This window comes from Bufo bufo, chromosome 1 (genome assembly GCF_905171765.1).
Source record: "Bufo bufo chromosome 1, aBufBuf1.1, whole genome shotgun sequence".
Classification (NCBI taxonomy): domain Eukaryota; kingdom Metazoa; phylum Chordata; class Amphibia; order Anura; family Bufonidae; genus Bufo; species Bufo bufo.
In genome coordinates this window covers 661,762,937-661,780,045 of record NC_053389.1, presented here as the reverse complement: position 1 = coordinate 661,780,045, position 17,109 = coordinate 661,762,937, and the positions used below count along the sequence as shown (strand labels likewise).

Genomic DNA, 17,109 nt, shown 5'->3' with positions numbered 1-17,109 from the left:
GCCTCCCAGACACTGTTCAGAGAGGTTTACTGTTTTCCCTCCTTGTAAATCTCACATTTGATGATGGACCACAGGTTCTCAATGGGGTTCAGATCAGGTGAACAAGGAGGCCATGTCATTAGATTTTCTTCTTTTATACCCTTTCTTGCCAGCCACGCTGTGGAGTACTTGGACGCGTGTGATGGAGCATTGTCCTGCATGAAAATCATGTTTTTCTTGAAGGATGCAGACTTCTTCCTGTACCACTGCTTGAAGAAGGTGTCTTCCAGAAACTGGCAGTAGGACTGGGAGTTGAGCTTGACTCCATCCTCAACCCGAAAAGGCCCTACAAGCTCATCTTTGATGATACCAGCCCAAACCAGTACTCCACCTCCACCTTGCTGGCGTCTGAGTCGGACTGGAGCTCTCTGCCCTTTACCAATCCAGCCATGGGCCCATCAAGACTCACTCTCATTTCATCAGTCCATAAAACCTTAGAAAAATCAGTCTTGAGATATTTCTTGGCCCAGTCTTGACGTTTCAGCTTGTGTGTCTTGTTCAGTGGTGGTCATCTTTCAGCCTTTCTTACCTTGGCCATGTCTCTGAGTATTGCACACCTTGTGCTTTTGGGCACTCCAGTGATGTTGCAGCTCTGAAATATGGCCAAACTGGTGGCAAGTGGCATCTTGGCAGCTGCATGCTTGACTTTTCTCAGTTCATGGGCAGTTATTTTGCGCCTTGGTTTTTCCACACGCTTCTTGCGACCCTGTTGACTATTTTGAATGAAACGCTTGATTGTTCGATGATCACGCTTCAGAAGCTTTGCAATTTTAAGAGTGTTGCATCCCTCTGCAAGATATCTCACTATTTTTGACTTTTCTGAGCCTGTCAAGTCCTTCTTTTGACCCATTTTGCCAAAGGAAAGGAAGTTGCCTAATAATTATGTACACCTGATATAGGGTGTTGATGTCATTAGACCACACCCCTTCTCATTACAGAGATGCACATCACCTAATATGCTTAATTGGTAGTAGGCTTTCGAGCCTATACAGCTTGGAGTAAGACAACATGCATAAAGAGGATGATGTGGTCAAAATACTCATTTGCCTAATAATTCTGTACAGGGTGTATATTCATTCTCATTGCCCATTTAGCATCCAAAATGCATAGCTGTTGCACAGTGCAATAGTTTATTAATATGTAAGCTTTTCCAGTTTTTCAGATGACAAGCAAGTTGTATATTTGACTTTACACATTTAAGCTGGCCATACACAGTAGATTACTGTTGGCTGAATCCCAGAGGGATCGTCCAACCAACTAATATGTATTGTCAGGGGAGAGAAGGAGGCTGTTGGTTTTCAACATGCCTAATCTTTTTGTTCTTGGAGAGATAATCAACCGTCAGAGGTGTCTGGCAGTAGCTTATTCCCTGTTTAGAACACACGCACACTCAGCTGAGTCCAGCATGCATGTGTATGGGGAGGTGGCAGAGAAAGCAGACATATGTGAAGAAGCCCTAAGCATTGTGGATGTTCACATTCTTACCTTGAGCCATAAGAACTGCAGAGATGTCGAATCCTTGATTATTCCTTACAATTACAACTCCATATTCAAAGTCAAATGCATCACTGTGTGAAGAGCACAGAAGATAAAATATATGAAAAATGAAACATAACAGTGAATGACATAATATAATTAGTCAAGAAAGCTCAATCCCTGTAGGCCTGCAGATGAGTAAAAATATATGTATTTGCATTTCAACAGTCATTTGAATAAAACCTAGATAGATTCATAAGTCCTACAAATGGTATCCATATAGTTGTCACTTTAAAAAAGATAGAATTAAAAAATGGTTGAATACAATTTTCAAGAACTTTATGTATTTGTTATTGGTGTTTTTTCTCTTCAGTTCTTCAGTCTCATCCCTACCATGTTTCACCTGTGCTTCACAAACTGGAGTAGCAAGTAATCTGTGGGTTAAAGACTTTCCCTCTGTCAATGTCACTTTTCTATTCCTGTTTAGTGGGCTTTTTCAATGTGTATTAGAATATAAAAACTTCATTCTCTGAGCCACTAATCACTACCTTCAACAAAATATCCATTATTTGGGCTAAAATAAAGAACTGGACTTTAATGTGACTGGAACTACAGTTACACAGCATGTGGCTTTCTTCATGTGGACTTCTCATTATCACTGTAACAGTTGGGTTGCTTTTCTGACAGAGAATCTGAAAATTCAAGGCCCAGAGCAGAGGAAATGCATTATACATTGTAAATGTAATTATGGCATGAGTGTTTGGTCTGTTATTTTATGTTGGCGCTTCTCTATTTTTGGCAAGACTATTCCTTTGAGAGCAGGTGTTGGCAGCTAGATGCACCCTTATCCTAAATGATGATTTCTTTTAAATACAGGTCTTGTTGTCTCAGTTATCATTAATGTAGACCAGCAAGTATTCTGCATCAAATATGAAAATATATGAAGGTAACATATGTCTACATATGTTTTCTAAATGGAAACAAACATCACTAGTGGCCTACAAAAACCAAGAGCACTCACTGCAATATGCCCACGTAGTTTGCCAAGTCCACTGTGCTGGCCTGTCTCCAATCTTTCTTGAAGCCCATCACAAGGGTATTTGGCTTCATTCTTCCCAAACCGGCAGCCTGCAGAATAATATACAATTAATAAATAACATTTTTATATGAATAATAATTAGTGTTGAGCGAACTTCTGTTTTAAGTTCGGCGTCTAAAGTTCGGCTTCTGGTTAGCGGAGGATCCCGATATGGATTCCGAATTCCGTTGTGGTCCGTGGTAGCGGAATCAATAATCGGCCATTATTGATTCCGCTACCACGGACCACAACGGAATTCGGAATCCATATCGGGATTCTCCGCTAACCGGAAGCCAAACTTTAGACGCCGAACTTAAAACAGAAGTTCGCTCAACACTAATAATAATAATAATAATGTGCAATAATCTCAAACATTTCTAATGAAAAATACAGAAGTGAGCTAAATCATGAGAAAGCCTTCACTAGGCTCAGACTGTATTGGTAAAAGCTTCTAAGCCTAGACTAAGGTTTCATGCACACAGTGTCCATATTTTGGTCCACAAACAATGCCAATACAGATACCTTCCATGTGCATTCCACCTTTTCTTACTCCTTCTTAGGCCTCATGCACACGACCGTATTTTTTTGCGGTCCGCAAAACGGGGTTCCGTTTTCCCGTGATCCGTGACCGTTTTTTCGTCCGTGGGTCTTCCTTGATTTTTGGAGGATCCACGGACATGAAAAAAAAGTCGTTTTGGTGTCCACCTGGCCGTGCGGAGCCAAACGGATCCGTCCTGAATTACAATGCAAGTCAATGGGGACGGATCCGTTTGACGTTGACACAATATGGTGCCATTTCAAACGGATCCGTCCCCATTGACTTTCAATGTAAAGTCTGGAGTCCCTTTTATACCATCGGATCGGAGTTTTCTCCAATCCGATGGTATATTTTAACTTGAAGCGTCCCCATCACCATGGGAACGCCTCTATGTTAGAATATACTGTCGGATATGAGTTAGATCGTGAAACCTCATTTCCGACAGTATATTCTAACACAGAGGCGTTCCCATGGTGATGGGGACGCTTCTAGTTAGAATATACTACAAACTGTGTACATGACTGCCCCCTGCTGCCTAGCAGCATCCGATCTCTTACAGGGGGCCGTGATCAGCACAATTAACCCCTCAGGTGCCGCACCTGAAGGGGTTAATTGTACTATCATATCCCCCTGTAAGAGATCAGGGCTGCCAGGCAGCAGGGGGCAGACCACCCCCCCTTCCTCCCTCTATTGTAATAAATCGTTGGTGGCACAGTGTGCGCCCCCCCCCCTTCCTCCCTCTATTGTAATAAATCGTTGGTGGCACAGTGTGCGCCCCCCATCGGCCCCCCCTCCCTCTATAGCATTAACAACATTGGTGGCCAGTGTGCGACCTCCCATCTCCCCCCCCCCCCGATCATTGGTGGCAGCGGGTTACTAGCAATAGTACAATAGTAAAAGATTCATACTTACCTGGGAGCTGCGATGTCTGTGTCCGGCCGGGAGCTCCTCCTACTGGTAAGTGACAGTTCATTTAGCAATGCGCCGCACAGACCTGTCACTTACCAGTAGGTGGAGCTCCTGGCCGGACACGAACATCGCAGCAGCAGCCAGCAGCAGGTAAGTATGAATCTTCTACTATTGTACTATTGCTAAGTAACCATGGCAACCAGGACTGTAGTAGCGTCCTGGTTGCCATGGTTACCGATCGGAGCCCCAGCGATTAAACTGGGACTCCGATCGGAACTCCGCCGCCACCAATGATGGGGGGGGGGGAGGGAGGATGGGAGGCCGCACACTGGCCACCAATGTTGTTAATGCTATAGAGGGAGGGGGGGCCGATGGGGGGCGCACACTGTGCCACCAACGAATTATTACAATAGAGGGAGGGAGGGGGGGGGCGCACACTGTGCCACCAACGAATTATTACAATAGAGGGGGGGGGGCGCACTGGCCACCAATGATATTTAAACTGGGGAGAGGGGGGGGGGGGGGGGTCTGGGGGGGGGTCTGCCCCCTGCTGCCTGGCAGCCCTGATCTCTTACAGGGGGATATGATAGTACAATTAACCCTTTCAGGTGCCGCACCTGAAGGGGTTAATTGTGCTGATCACGGCCCCCTGTAAGAGATCGGGGGCTGCCAGGCAGCAGGGGGCAGTGTTGTACACAGTTTGTAGTGTATTCTAACTAGAAGCGTCCCCATCACCATGGGAACACTTCTGTGTTAGAATATACTGTCGGATCTGAGTTTTCACGAAGTGAAAACTTAGATCTGAAAAAGCTTTTATGCAGACGGATCTTTGGATCCGTCTGTATGAAAGTAACCTACGGCCACGGATCACGGACACGGATGCCAATCTTGTGTGCATCCGTGTTCTTTCACGGACCCATTGACTTGAATGGGTCCGTGAACCGTTGTCCGTCAAAAAAATAGGACAGGTCATATTTTTTTGACGGACAGGATACACGGATCACGGTCTCGGCTGCAAAACGGTGCATTTTCCGATTTTTCCACGGACCCATTGAAAGTCAACGGCACAACGGCCACGGATGCACACAACGGTCGTGTGCATGAGGCCTTAGGAAAGGATTATCTTTGTCTTCAATATGGATATAATTTTCAGAATGACCACACAGATCCGCCAAAAATATGGATGTGTGCATGGCCCCATAGAAATTAATAGGTTGGATGAAAAATACGGTCCTGTGAATGAAGCCTTAAATGCATACTTTCTTTATGACTACTCTGTACTGCCCCAGCCTAAAACAGTGGAGACCGCATTGTGTGCCACCTCAGCAGTTCTAATTCCTTTTGAAGGACTTAAGGGACAGTATTACAAATTTAAGTTGCAACAGTCTTTTTGTCCTGCCGAATACAGCATATTTGTCGGGTAGAGGCCAGATCTCCCCCGGACCCCATTATAGTCAATAGGGTCAGTGGGCATTGCGGTACCATCCAGCAATGCCTGATTTAGAGAGCTCTGGTAGGCTGTTCTCTGCCAGGAGAGCCTGCAATAACTCATACCGCTAGTGTAAAACTAGCCTTAGGACAAGATCTACAGCAATGTATGGATTCATACTGTACCTTCTTAATCTTCCAGTTTCAAAGACATATTGAATTATATAATGCAAAGGCAATCTCCCCTAAAATACCTCTATAACACAATACTAAATGCGGGTGACACATGGAATGTCTACCCCTTCCTAATGAGGAGCAACAAGGACTCCATGTACTGTCAAACAGGTTCTTTGGGTATTGAACACATTTATATAATTTCGAGGTTTTATATGTTTTTGTTATGATCTAATTGTTCCTAATTTAAAGGAACTGTTCCAACTGGTCAACCGTTACTATATGCCCTATTAGGGTATATGGACGTCATAGAGGAAGGGCTCCTGATAATGACCAGTAATGCCATGTAATACGGCTTCATTCAGAGAATCTGGATACTTCTAGCAATTCTGTTATATAACAGTAGCATACATCATTTTAATGCATGCATTTCTAGTAAATGTGAAACATAGACTTCTTCAGAAATCTTTTGATTCGGGTCACATTTATTTGGACCCAAATAGAATAGCCTGATTTGGCCTAATCGGACCTGAATAAAATTTTAAGACATTTTCTCATCTCTATTTATTACTATTACCATGCAGCATTGGCATCTTGGGCAACCAAGATCAACATCTGCATGAAGTTTGTTTGTTCTTTCTGGGTCTGCATGCGTTTCTTCCAACACTGCAAAAGTATACTGGTAGGACAGTTGACAGTCAGAGAAATATTTGACCCTAAGGCCGAGTTCACACCAACGTGTGTGACCCGTGCCCGTGCTGTGGCCCGCAAATTGCGGGCCGCAATGCACGATCGCCGGCCGTAGGTCAGCCGCATCGAATCGCGGACCCATTCACTTTAAGGGGTCCCAGATCCACCCGTTCCGCAAAAAGATAGGACATGTTCTATCTTTTTGCGGAACGGAAGTACAGGCCGCAACCCCACGAAAGCACTCCGTAGTGCTTCCGAGGGGTCCCGTTCCGTGCGGCCGTTCCGCTATTCCGGATTTGCGGACCCATTGAAGTGAATGGGTCCGCATCCGTGATGCGGAATGCACACGGAACTGTGGCCGTGTATTGCGGGCCGCAATACGGCCACGGATCACACACTAGGCCTAATGGTGCATGAGGACAATCTTTGTACAGTGCCGCAGAATATGTTGTTTCTTTTTAAAGGGGTTGTCTCACTTCAGCAAATACAATTTATTATGTAGAGGAAGTTAATACAAGGCACTTAGTAATGTATTGTTATTATCCATATTGCTTCCTTTGCTGGCTGGATTCATTTTTCCATCACATTGTACACTGCTCGTTTCCATGATTACCACCACCCTGTAATCCATCAGTGGTGGTCGTGCACCATACAATAGGGAAAAGCACCCGCCTCTCTGGTGGCTGGGACTGTGGGAGTGCACATAGGCTAGTGCTTTTCCTATAGTGTGGAACAGGCTCGGACTGGCCCACAGGGGTACAGGGGAATCCCTCGGTGGGCCCATGAGCAAGGTGGGCCCCTAGTCTCCCACCCCCTACACAAGAGGCACATAACACATTAGATTTACTGCACTACATACATATATTCAATGTACAGCACCTCAACCGGTCTATGTTCATATACAAAACTTGTTAAATTATTTATTATATTTGAATGTATCCGTATGGTGGGCCCCCAAAATAAATTTTACTGGTGGGCCCTCGGTACCCCAGTCCGACACTGGTGTGGAAGCACGGCCACCTCTGATGGATTGCAGGACTGTCGTAACTATGGATATGAGCAGTGTAGAATGTGATGGAAAAATGAATCCAGGCAGCAAAGGAAGCAATATGGACACTCACAATACATTAGTAAGTGCCTTATATTAACTAAACCCACAACCCCTTTAAGCACCATGGTAAAACTAAATCCTGGTTGCAAAACAGCTGTATTGTATCTGGCAGGAAGCACCATAAAGCCTGCACCAGTGTCCCACTTGTTTGTCTGTGGAAGGGGAAGTTTCCTTTTATTCATGAATGACTTCAGATGTACAAAAATGATTTCCTCGCAATTAAAAGGATTCGGATTTCAGCTGTCAAGCTGTCATTTCAATAGATCTGTAACTTACTATCTCCAGAGCACATGCTGTTTTCCAGGGGTTTTATTGTCACAGAAATGACAAGTTTGTTCCTGGACGACTTTATGAGTGTGCAGCTGCGATGTTCTCCACAATCACATGTTTAGTTTTATTGATTTTTGTCATTCAAAGATTTAAAAAGGCATAATGATTTTGTGGGCGTTTTCAGGAACAAGTACAATCTGCTTATTTTACATTCTGCTTTATAGATGGGGAAAAAAAATCATCTGCTCACTGAAGTTTCCACTAGAACACTTGACTGAAAAGGATCATGTTTCCAAGAGAACATTTAGCTCAAACCTGTCATCTTTGGACAGCTAAAATAGCCATTTCGTAGGATGAGTCCGTTTTTATTGGAACACATAGGTTGTGAAAGCACTTTAAAGAGGACCTGTCATGTTAAAGAGGATTCCCACCCAGCCCTTAAATGGCCATCTATCAGTAAATAAGAAGGTAAAGTCCAATGTGCAGCCATATTGATGAGATACATTTCTGAATATGTTAACACTGGGTTGTTTCTGCATAAGAGTTACCCAGTCAACCTGAACATGAACATACGCACTAGACTTACTGTCGTCTGAACCCACTATCTAATGTGTGTAAAATGTTTGCAATGTTCTTATGTTGGGGAAAAAAGATAATTGACGTTGAAGTTCAACAAGCACATTACTTTGTTCTCAGGGGAGATAAGCCCCAGCAGAGGCGTCTTGCAGTGGTTTATTGTATCTCTCCATTGAGGACACACTCATGCTTGACCTACTGAGTGTGCATGTGTATGGAGGTTCATAAGGAATCGGCCGAATGAGCATTTGCTGACAGTTGTATGGCATCTTGAAATTTTGTGTGGATGTTTTCCAATACGCACTGCGTATTTTAATTCCATCTAATGTATAATGCACTAAAGTTTACACGCAAGTGTGACAAAGGGCTAATTCCAAGCTTTTCTGTTAGGTAAGTCAATTAAAGTACAGTGGCCCCTGAAGTTACAATATTAATTGGTTCTGGGACAACTATGGAAAGTCAAAAATAACCCTATGGAATACTAGTGATTGGTTCCATAGCCCCAAAATCTCATCCCAAGGTAAGAGAGAATGGGAGATTTAAAAAATGTATGATGAGGACAGGAGCCTCATCAGGGTCCTTCCTGTATGGTATACACAGTGTACCAGAAGAATAACATACAGCCACCTTCACCTGGTGTCCAAAGTAACAGCTCATCCTGACACAGGAAAGAGCAGTACAGAACATGAAATTCAGTACTGTACTGTACTGTAAAGAGACACTATTAAGCCTCATGCAGACATCCGTGGAACACGGTCCGTGAGATACCGGAGTGGTATTGAAGGAGCACACAGCGTCATTGGTTGCTATGACGCCGTGCGCTTCGTGCCGCCACGGCTGTACAGTAATACACTCATATAGATCATACGAGTGTATTACTGTACTGCGGCACAAAGCGCACGGCGCCATAGCAACCAATGACGCCATGCGCTCCTGCAATGCCAGTCTGGTATCTCATGGATCATGTTCCACGGATGTCTGCATGAGGCTTTAGACTGACTTCACACCAGTTATTTTGGTCAGTTATTTCCATCAGTTATTGTGAGCCAAAACCAGTAGTGAAACCTACTCAGAGATGAGTTATAATGTAAAGATTTGTACCTGTTCTGTGTTTAGAGCCACACCTGGTTTTGGCTCACAATAACTGACCAAATAGCGGAAAGCTTTACTCAACCTTAGACAGTCAGTACACATGTTTTACCAGTGAAATGCCCATATTGACTTGTTGGCTTTCCAGTCAATCAAATGTGCTGCAGATCAGTACTATCTGAGGTATTGTATCTTGAGCCAGGATTCAAGTTCTAATGACTCAGGAAAGACCATTTTATGTTGGAATTTGTATGCTGAAGCCATTGTAACTTGAGGGTTCATTGTATGAATGAAAATTATTTGGGGGTCATGGGGTTATGCTATTTGTACTGATCTTACACAATCTGAAGGTTCAGAAACCCAGAGGACCATAAGACTCCATACTCCTACTAGGCACTCTCCATAAGGTACCCTCTGCATCACCGTATTGTAAGTGTATTTTTTAAGTACTGATTGGTTCTGTCCCTTTAATTCTGTCCCCCTTTATTATTACCATTCTGTGTAGTGATGTGCCTTGTAATGTAGTACCCATCCCCCATTGTGCTGATAAGATCACATTCCTGAGTGATCTCAGAGACATGCGTACTGCACACTGGAGGAGGCGCTAAAATGTTTAAACTCTGTGGCACACATACATTCCGGGGCACTCTATTGAAGATTTAATTCTAGGTAGGATGCAATTATTGATTTGCCTCATCTCTTGTACACCCTGGGGTGTCGTCCATGTGCTACGACATGGCAACTGGAGTCCCAACCCATATTGTATGCCAGTGAGGATTATTTACTTTTCTACTATTCTGTTTGTGATTTCTATATTTAATCAAACTTAGTAACTATATTTATTCACTTAGCCTGCATAAACGTATTCAGTCTCAAATCTTTAGAATTCACATTACATTACAATCACTTAACTGTTCACTTTTGTAGCACAAATACTACCACATCCACCAACACATGATGCTTTGCAAAACCATGTCCCTTTATTATTTACCATGTCTATTATGCTGGACAATGAGACAAAAGATGACGGCTGATGAAAAACAAAAACAAACAAACATATACACACTGCCTGTCCACCACAAAAAAAAAAAGGTCACACACTCTAATATTTTGTTGGACCGCCTTTAGCTTTGATTACGGCACACATTCGCTGTGGCATTGTTTCGATAAGCTTCTGCAATGTGACAAGATTTATTTCCATCCAGTGTTGCATTAATTTTTCACCAAGATCTTGCATTGATGATAGTAGAGTCTGACTGCTGCGCAAAGCCTTCTCCAGCACATCCCAAAGATTCTCAATGGGGTTAAGGTCTGGACTCCATGTGTGAAAATGATGTCTCATGCTCCCTGAACCACTCTTTCACAATTTGAGCCCGAGGAATCCTGGCATTGTCATCTTGGAATATGCCCGTGCAATCAGGGAAGAAAAAATCCATTGATGGAATAACCTGGTCATTCAGTATGTTCAGGTAGTCAGCTGACCTCATTCTTGGAGCACATACTGTTGCTGAACCTAGACCTGACCAACTGCAGCTACCCCAGATCATAGCACTGCCCCCACAGGCTTGTACAGTAGGCAGTAGGTATGATGGGTGCATCACTTCATCTGCCTCTCTTCTTACCCTGGTGCGCCCATCACTCTGGAACCGGGTAAATCTGGACTCATCAGACCCCATGACCTTCTTCCATTGCTCCAGAGTCCAATCTTTATGCTCCCTAGCAAATTGAAGCCTTTTCTTCTGGTTTGCCTCACTGATTAGTGGTTTTCTTATGGCTACACAGCTGTTCAGTCCCAATCCCTTGAGTTCCCTTCGCATTGTGCATGTGGAAATGCCCTTACTTTCACTATTAAACATAGCCCCGAGTTCTACTGTTGTTTTTCTTCAATTTGATTTCACCAAACGTTTAAGTGATGATCACGATCATTCAGGATTTTTTTCCCGCCACATTTCTTCCTCGAATACGATGGGTCCCCATTATCCTTCCAGTTTTTAATAATGCGTTGGACAGTTCTTAACCCAATTTTAGTAGTTTCTGCAATCTCCTTAGATGTTTTCTCTGCTTGATGCATTCCAATGAATTGACCCTTCTCAAACAGACTAACATCCACGACTACGAGATGTGTCTTTTGACATGGTTGTTTAAGAAATGAGAAGCAACTCATTGCACCAGTTGGGGTTAAATAACTTATTGCCAGCTGAAAAATAATCGCCCATGCAGTAATTATCCAATAGGAGGCTCATAACTATTTGCTTAGTTAAATCCAGGTGGTGACATTTTTTTTGGACAGGCAGTGTATATATATATATATATATATATATAGAAGACAAAAATCGGACTGCACTCCAAGCATTTCTTCAAAAAAGTGTGTTTTTATTCACCCATATGGTGGCAAAAGCGACGTTTCGGCTCAAGCATGAGCCTTGAGAAAGGCTCATGCTTGAGCCGAAACGTCGCTTTTGCCACCATATGGGTGAATAAAAACACACTTTTTTGAAGAAATGCTTGGAGTGCAGTCCGATTTATGTCTTCTATAAGTGGGTAAGCACCTTTTACCGTACTTGGACATTGCACCCGTCTATTTTTCCATACTTCCTAGGGTGGTGCTGCCAGTGGTTTTTTACTCTATATATATATGTATATATATGACAATTTGTTAGAGACACAGTCTACGTAAACATTTAGACTGTATCTAGAAGTCCAACTTTCAGCTGTAAGAACTGTGCATGTTAATTATTGCTTGTATGTTTTTTCCAAAATCATATTAAAAACGATACTATATTGTACCTAAATCTAAATAATTATTTCTATTTATTAAATGTTTCTCCGTGAAGCAGAAATATGACTCCATAATTATCCACTACTGGATAAGAGCAGTTTCATTAAAAGAGACTATCAACTTTGTGGGGGTTCATAGAATAATTGCTTTTATATTTTTCCAAAACCAGAAAATTGTGTGAAATTCTCCTTCACCCAAATGTAGATAATGATATATATATATATATATATATATATATATATTTGGTAAATGTTTCTCTGTGAAGCAGAAAAATGACTTCATAACTTGCTACCTCCAGATATCTGAACATTTATTAAAAGTGACCCTCAACTTTTTATAATCAAGCAAAAAGTCTCCATCTATAAAAACTCCCAAGTGTATCTGGCCTTCATTAAAAATGTAATAGTGTATAAAACAGTGAGGAAATATGTCAGCCCTGGAGCTTTCTGGAGTCAGTCGCTAGCACTGGTACACATTGTTAGATTTTTAATGACAGCAGAAAACGTTCTGAAGTTTTTATGTTGCAAGGACTTTTTCTTCATTACTAGAAGTCGTGGATCACTTGCCGTGACATGTTTATGTTGTATGCAAGGTTTAGAAGACTCAGTATCTTACCTGCTATAGTTGGTTAGAAGCTACGTTCCTCTAAGCAGGAATTTGATTTTTATTATTGCTTGATGATGCTCCAGTAAACAGAAGAGAACTTTTGGGGTCTTGAGAAAAATATGCAGTTGGTCCGTAATGAACTGTTTCAGATATTGAATGATTTATGGCCAGGTGGGGATGTAAGCAATAAAGCTATTATTGTTTACTTGTTATGTCATTGCTGGTGCATACTCTTATCTATGGGACCCATGCACCCGATAAAGGGCAAAAGAGTGGCCTTTTGACCTCCTTTGGACTGGTTGCCATTGACTTTTTGTTTTTAACGTTATCTCTTTTCTATGAGCAACTGCTGAAAACCTATACCACTCTGTAAATGTTTTCTTTTTTATACTCAAATTTTTCTTACTCATACATTTCTTTGGGCTTACTTTAAATGGGTTTTCTGAGATTTTTGAACTGATGACCTATCCGACACTGGGAATCCGATCAGCTGTTTGATAGGACACTGGTGCATGCAGTAGCACTGCGGCCCTCTCTCTGCTCACCAAGCACATTGCCATCCATTTTGTAGCGGCTGTGCTTGGCATAACTGCTCAGCCCCATTCACTTTAATGGGGATAAGCTGCGCCAAGGCCATGTGACCGATGAACGTGACACCACATGCCCGAGGGAAAGCAGAGAGAAGGCCACAGAGCTACTGCGAGTGCCAATACCATCTCAAACAGCTGATCAGCAGGGGTCCCGGGTGTTAGACCTCCACCAATCAGATAGTGACAGGTTCCTTTTAACGTACCAACGTGACAGGTTTCCTTTAACATACGAATTTTGCTTTAGCAAGCTTTTTTTTATAAAAAAAATGGCCAATGAGGCAGGACCCCACTTGATCACTTAAGGTCGCCCAAGGTGCTTCTTTAAGTGCTCTGCTACTTGGACTTCAAATTAATCATGTAAACCTCAAACAACTAATAAGTAAGACATCTGGAAATAAATCTACATATAGGTTTATATACAGCTACTTACAGTATGGTAAAAGATCAGTTTCTGTGCCGGAAACTTACCTGAAGGAATGTTCTTGCACCTTCCCTGAAGTTTTCAGCAGCAACGGCAGCATAAAAGGCATTCTTCTTGTTTTTAGATAACCATGCCTGCTTCTTGATCATGCCACCATTCGTTTCTTTCACAGCCTGTTTGCGTGGTCCCTGCATAACACAATAAAATAGGTTCGGCGGAATGAAACCAAAATGAAAATGAACCGTTACAGCTCAACCCAATCTTTGGAAAATGTTTTTATGTTATAACTGAAAATAAAATGCTTTTATTATCCACAATGAAGAGCACAGTTGTATGAGTGCATATTACCCAGTGATGGGAATATTGTAAAACATAACTGTAATGTAGCTGATATATCAGAGCCTTCAGTCCATACTGATCTATTAACTAGTTTATTGCTGGAAGCATCGAACTGCAGTAAAACTAATACTGATGTTTAAGAACTCTGAAGGTCTTATCTATAGAAATAATCTATTTTTAGTGGCGAATAACCCAAGACATGTTTTACTATGACTTAATATTTCATATGAGCAAAACGAATTGAGATATTTGGGTCCACACTTCAATTTACTATGTCCCAGCCTGGTCGGTATTCTTTAATTGCAATATAGCATATGCACTTTATTAAGAGGTCGTATACTATAGCTGATATTTTCTAACCCGTATCCATTTCCTGTGTGTTCACTTATATTGTGTGTTCACTTATTTCTCAGCTTATATTTTTATTCATATACCGTATTGCACTTTATTATATGTAATAATAAAGGGCAATATATGAATACAAATTTTATATAATACATGTAGTATTATATTAGCTTTTATTTAATTATATTTAGTCTTTTGCACTTTTTTGGCAGGATATGTATTAATCCTGGCATAGGACATCAATTACTTTTTAGTTTTTCTGGACCTATATATGAATTTTAATTCCATTATATAAGATTTGGATTACTGTAAATTGAATCTTATTATTTTAAAATGAAATACATTTTTATTAATAAAATTATATTTTAAAATATATTGGTTCTTTATTCATTTTAATTTAGGATTTTTTTAAGTGTTTTCTTTCTCAAATATATGTTCTTGGTTTTTAAGGGCAATATCTTATATATAGATATTTACTAAGATTTAATGGCCTGTGCTGACATCCTTAGGGTCATTCATTCCAGTTTTTTTTTACTTATTTGTTTAAATAATAGGCAATCATACAATTATCTAATATACATGTATTCAAAATTCTGCATACCAGGCAGTTGACCCCTATATGCAGTAGAATGGTATAGCTCATGTATCAGTCATCTGTAATGTATCCATGGCTGAAACATGACGGCTAACATGGCTGATGCCATGTTTGGTCTTATCCAGCTCTCCTATGCATGCATTTTACAGGAATAAAAACGGGCCGTACCATTTTCTTCTTTAGGGAAAGGTTTACTACATGGATATATTAAAGGCATGTGAGCAAAATTTTAAATTAATGTATATTAGAAAATTGTTCAATATCCTATCCCAAATAAATAAATTAATGTAATCATTAAAACCAGAGTACTGAAACGTCACTCGATTGTATTTTACGCTACAAGTTCCAGAATCTGCCTGAATGCTTACACCAGTAGCAAACTGGAAAAGGAGAAGACTAAAAAGCAATGGGCCAGATTTATCATGACTCTGACAGCTCACTCCACTTTCACATATGGCTAAAGTCAGTTTTAGCCAAGTCAGATTTATGATCGGCCCTTTAAGACTGTAATAAATGTGGTTTGACGGTAGCAGTTTATCTGTCAGTAAGCAGCTTTACAAAAGTCGCACGTCCTTACGAAAAAGTTGCATGTTCTATTAAAAAGTCTCATAAGATAAGCATGGTCCTCACTGGAGTGAAATTGCGCATTTTTTTGCAACTTTTTTGCGACTTTTTAAATAGTCCCAATAGTAAATCTGTCTAGAGATTAATTTACATAAGAAATCACGCCCACTTTCAGAAAACTGGCGAGCATAGTGCAGAGCAGAAATTTTTTTTCAAATTTGTGCGCAGTTTTAGCGTTTGCGCATTTTTTTGCGCATTTTTCACTCCATTATTCTGATTTGAGCTAATGATAAATCTGGCCCAATTAGGGCATGTTTAAGCCTCTCTCCTGGCAAAACAAGATTTTATTTGCAACTGAGAAATATACAAAGTGTGTACAATTATTTCTCTCTACTTACAGCAAACACCTCACAGGAGATACAAAGCCCTATGTTCTTGGTGAAGGAGTGAGCAATATCCAAAAGGGCTGGTCTCGCCATTGGTGCACCAGTTAAAACCAAGCACTGAGGTCTGCAAAATAAAGAGAAGTAAAGGAGGCGATATACATTAGTCTGAAGTTGGTCAAAATTGACCATTTTAACCAAAATGAACATTTGTCGGTGAAATCTAAAAACGAACAATCATTTTAACCGACCAATGTCAGAGCACTATCGTCTGAAAAGAAGTTGGCCGTGTTTAATATTTTTATCTGATAGTTGGACAACATTCTTTTGTTAAAAGAAAGATAATTTGTAGATGAAAGATCTTTCTTTAAAAGAATGTTCCCATAAAGATCTTTCGTCCCTGCCATTTGTGTCTTCAGCTCCTATGCAGACCAATGTGTCTCCATGGTTATGGAACACAAAGAAACCCAGTGTAGTCTCAACATTCTTCCTTTAATCTCTCCCCTACTTCTTTCTAGCATACGTTTGGTAAGTAACAAGAAAGAGGGCAGATGGAAGGGAGTATGACTGCTGGATCACTTTACACAGTGCTTCTTTGTAGCCTGTAAGCATAGAGATTTATAGATCTACAAAGAGCTGTAGACACAAAACGGTATGATTTTTTAAAATTAATACTATTTTAAGTGGTACATAACCTTTACTTTACTAACACATTCAAAATCAGATAAATCATAGGGAATACCTGAAGTTTTTCACATGCTCATCTATAATGTTCAAGTCCAAAGCACTGGATAAGGCTTTTGTGTACTGAAGAGCCTGGGTTGAAGATCCCCAATTAACATCTGTCCAGAAAACAATGATATTACATTACAGTTAACTACATGGAGTGGACAAGTTAAGGTGGATTTACACCGCACAATTGTTGGCCCGATTATCGGGAACGAATGTTAGTATGAATGCTCATTCCCAATAGTCTGCAGATGTAAATGTGCCGCAGATCACAGGATGATGAATGGGCAAAACAGGTGAAACGGTCTTTCATGTAGACATCTCAGTCATAAACAATGAATCTGTATGAGGACGAGATATTGCAGTAGCCATAGAATGGA

At 41.1% G+C, this 17,109-nt stretch overlaps 1 protein-coding gene across 3 annotated transcripts in view; it reads right to left on the bottom strand.

The window, feature by feature from the left end:
• SLC12A1 (solute carrier family 12 member 1) overlaps positions 1–17,109 on the bottom strand; it is a 123,005-nt gene that overhangs the window by 37,195 nt on the left and 68,701 nt on the right. For all 3 annotated transcript variants that reach the window (XM_040414000.1, XM_040413998.1, XM_040413999.1), the window contains 5 exons: positions 16,743–16,842; positions 16,016–16,127; positions 13,822–13,962; positions 2,537–2,643; positions 1,525–1,607 (listed from right to left, as the gene is read on the bottom strand). In XM_040414000.1, the coding sequence (XP_040269934.1) occupies positions 1,525–1,607; positions 2,537–2,643; positions 13,822–13,962; positions 16,016–16,127; positions 16,743–16,842 (543 nt within the window). The remainder of the gene's footprint in view (positions 1–1,524; positions 1,608–2,536; positions 2,644–13,821; positions 13,963–16,015; positions 16,128–16,742; positions 16,843–17,109) is intronic.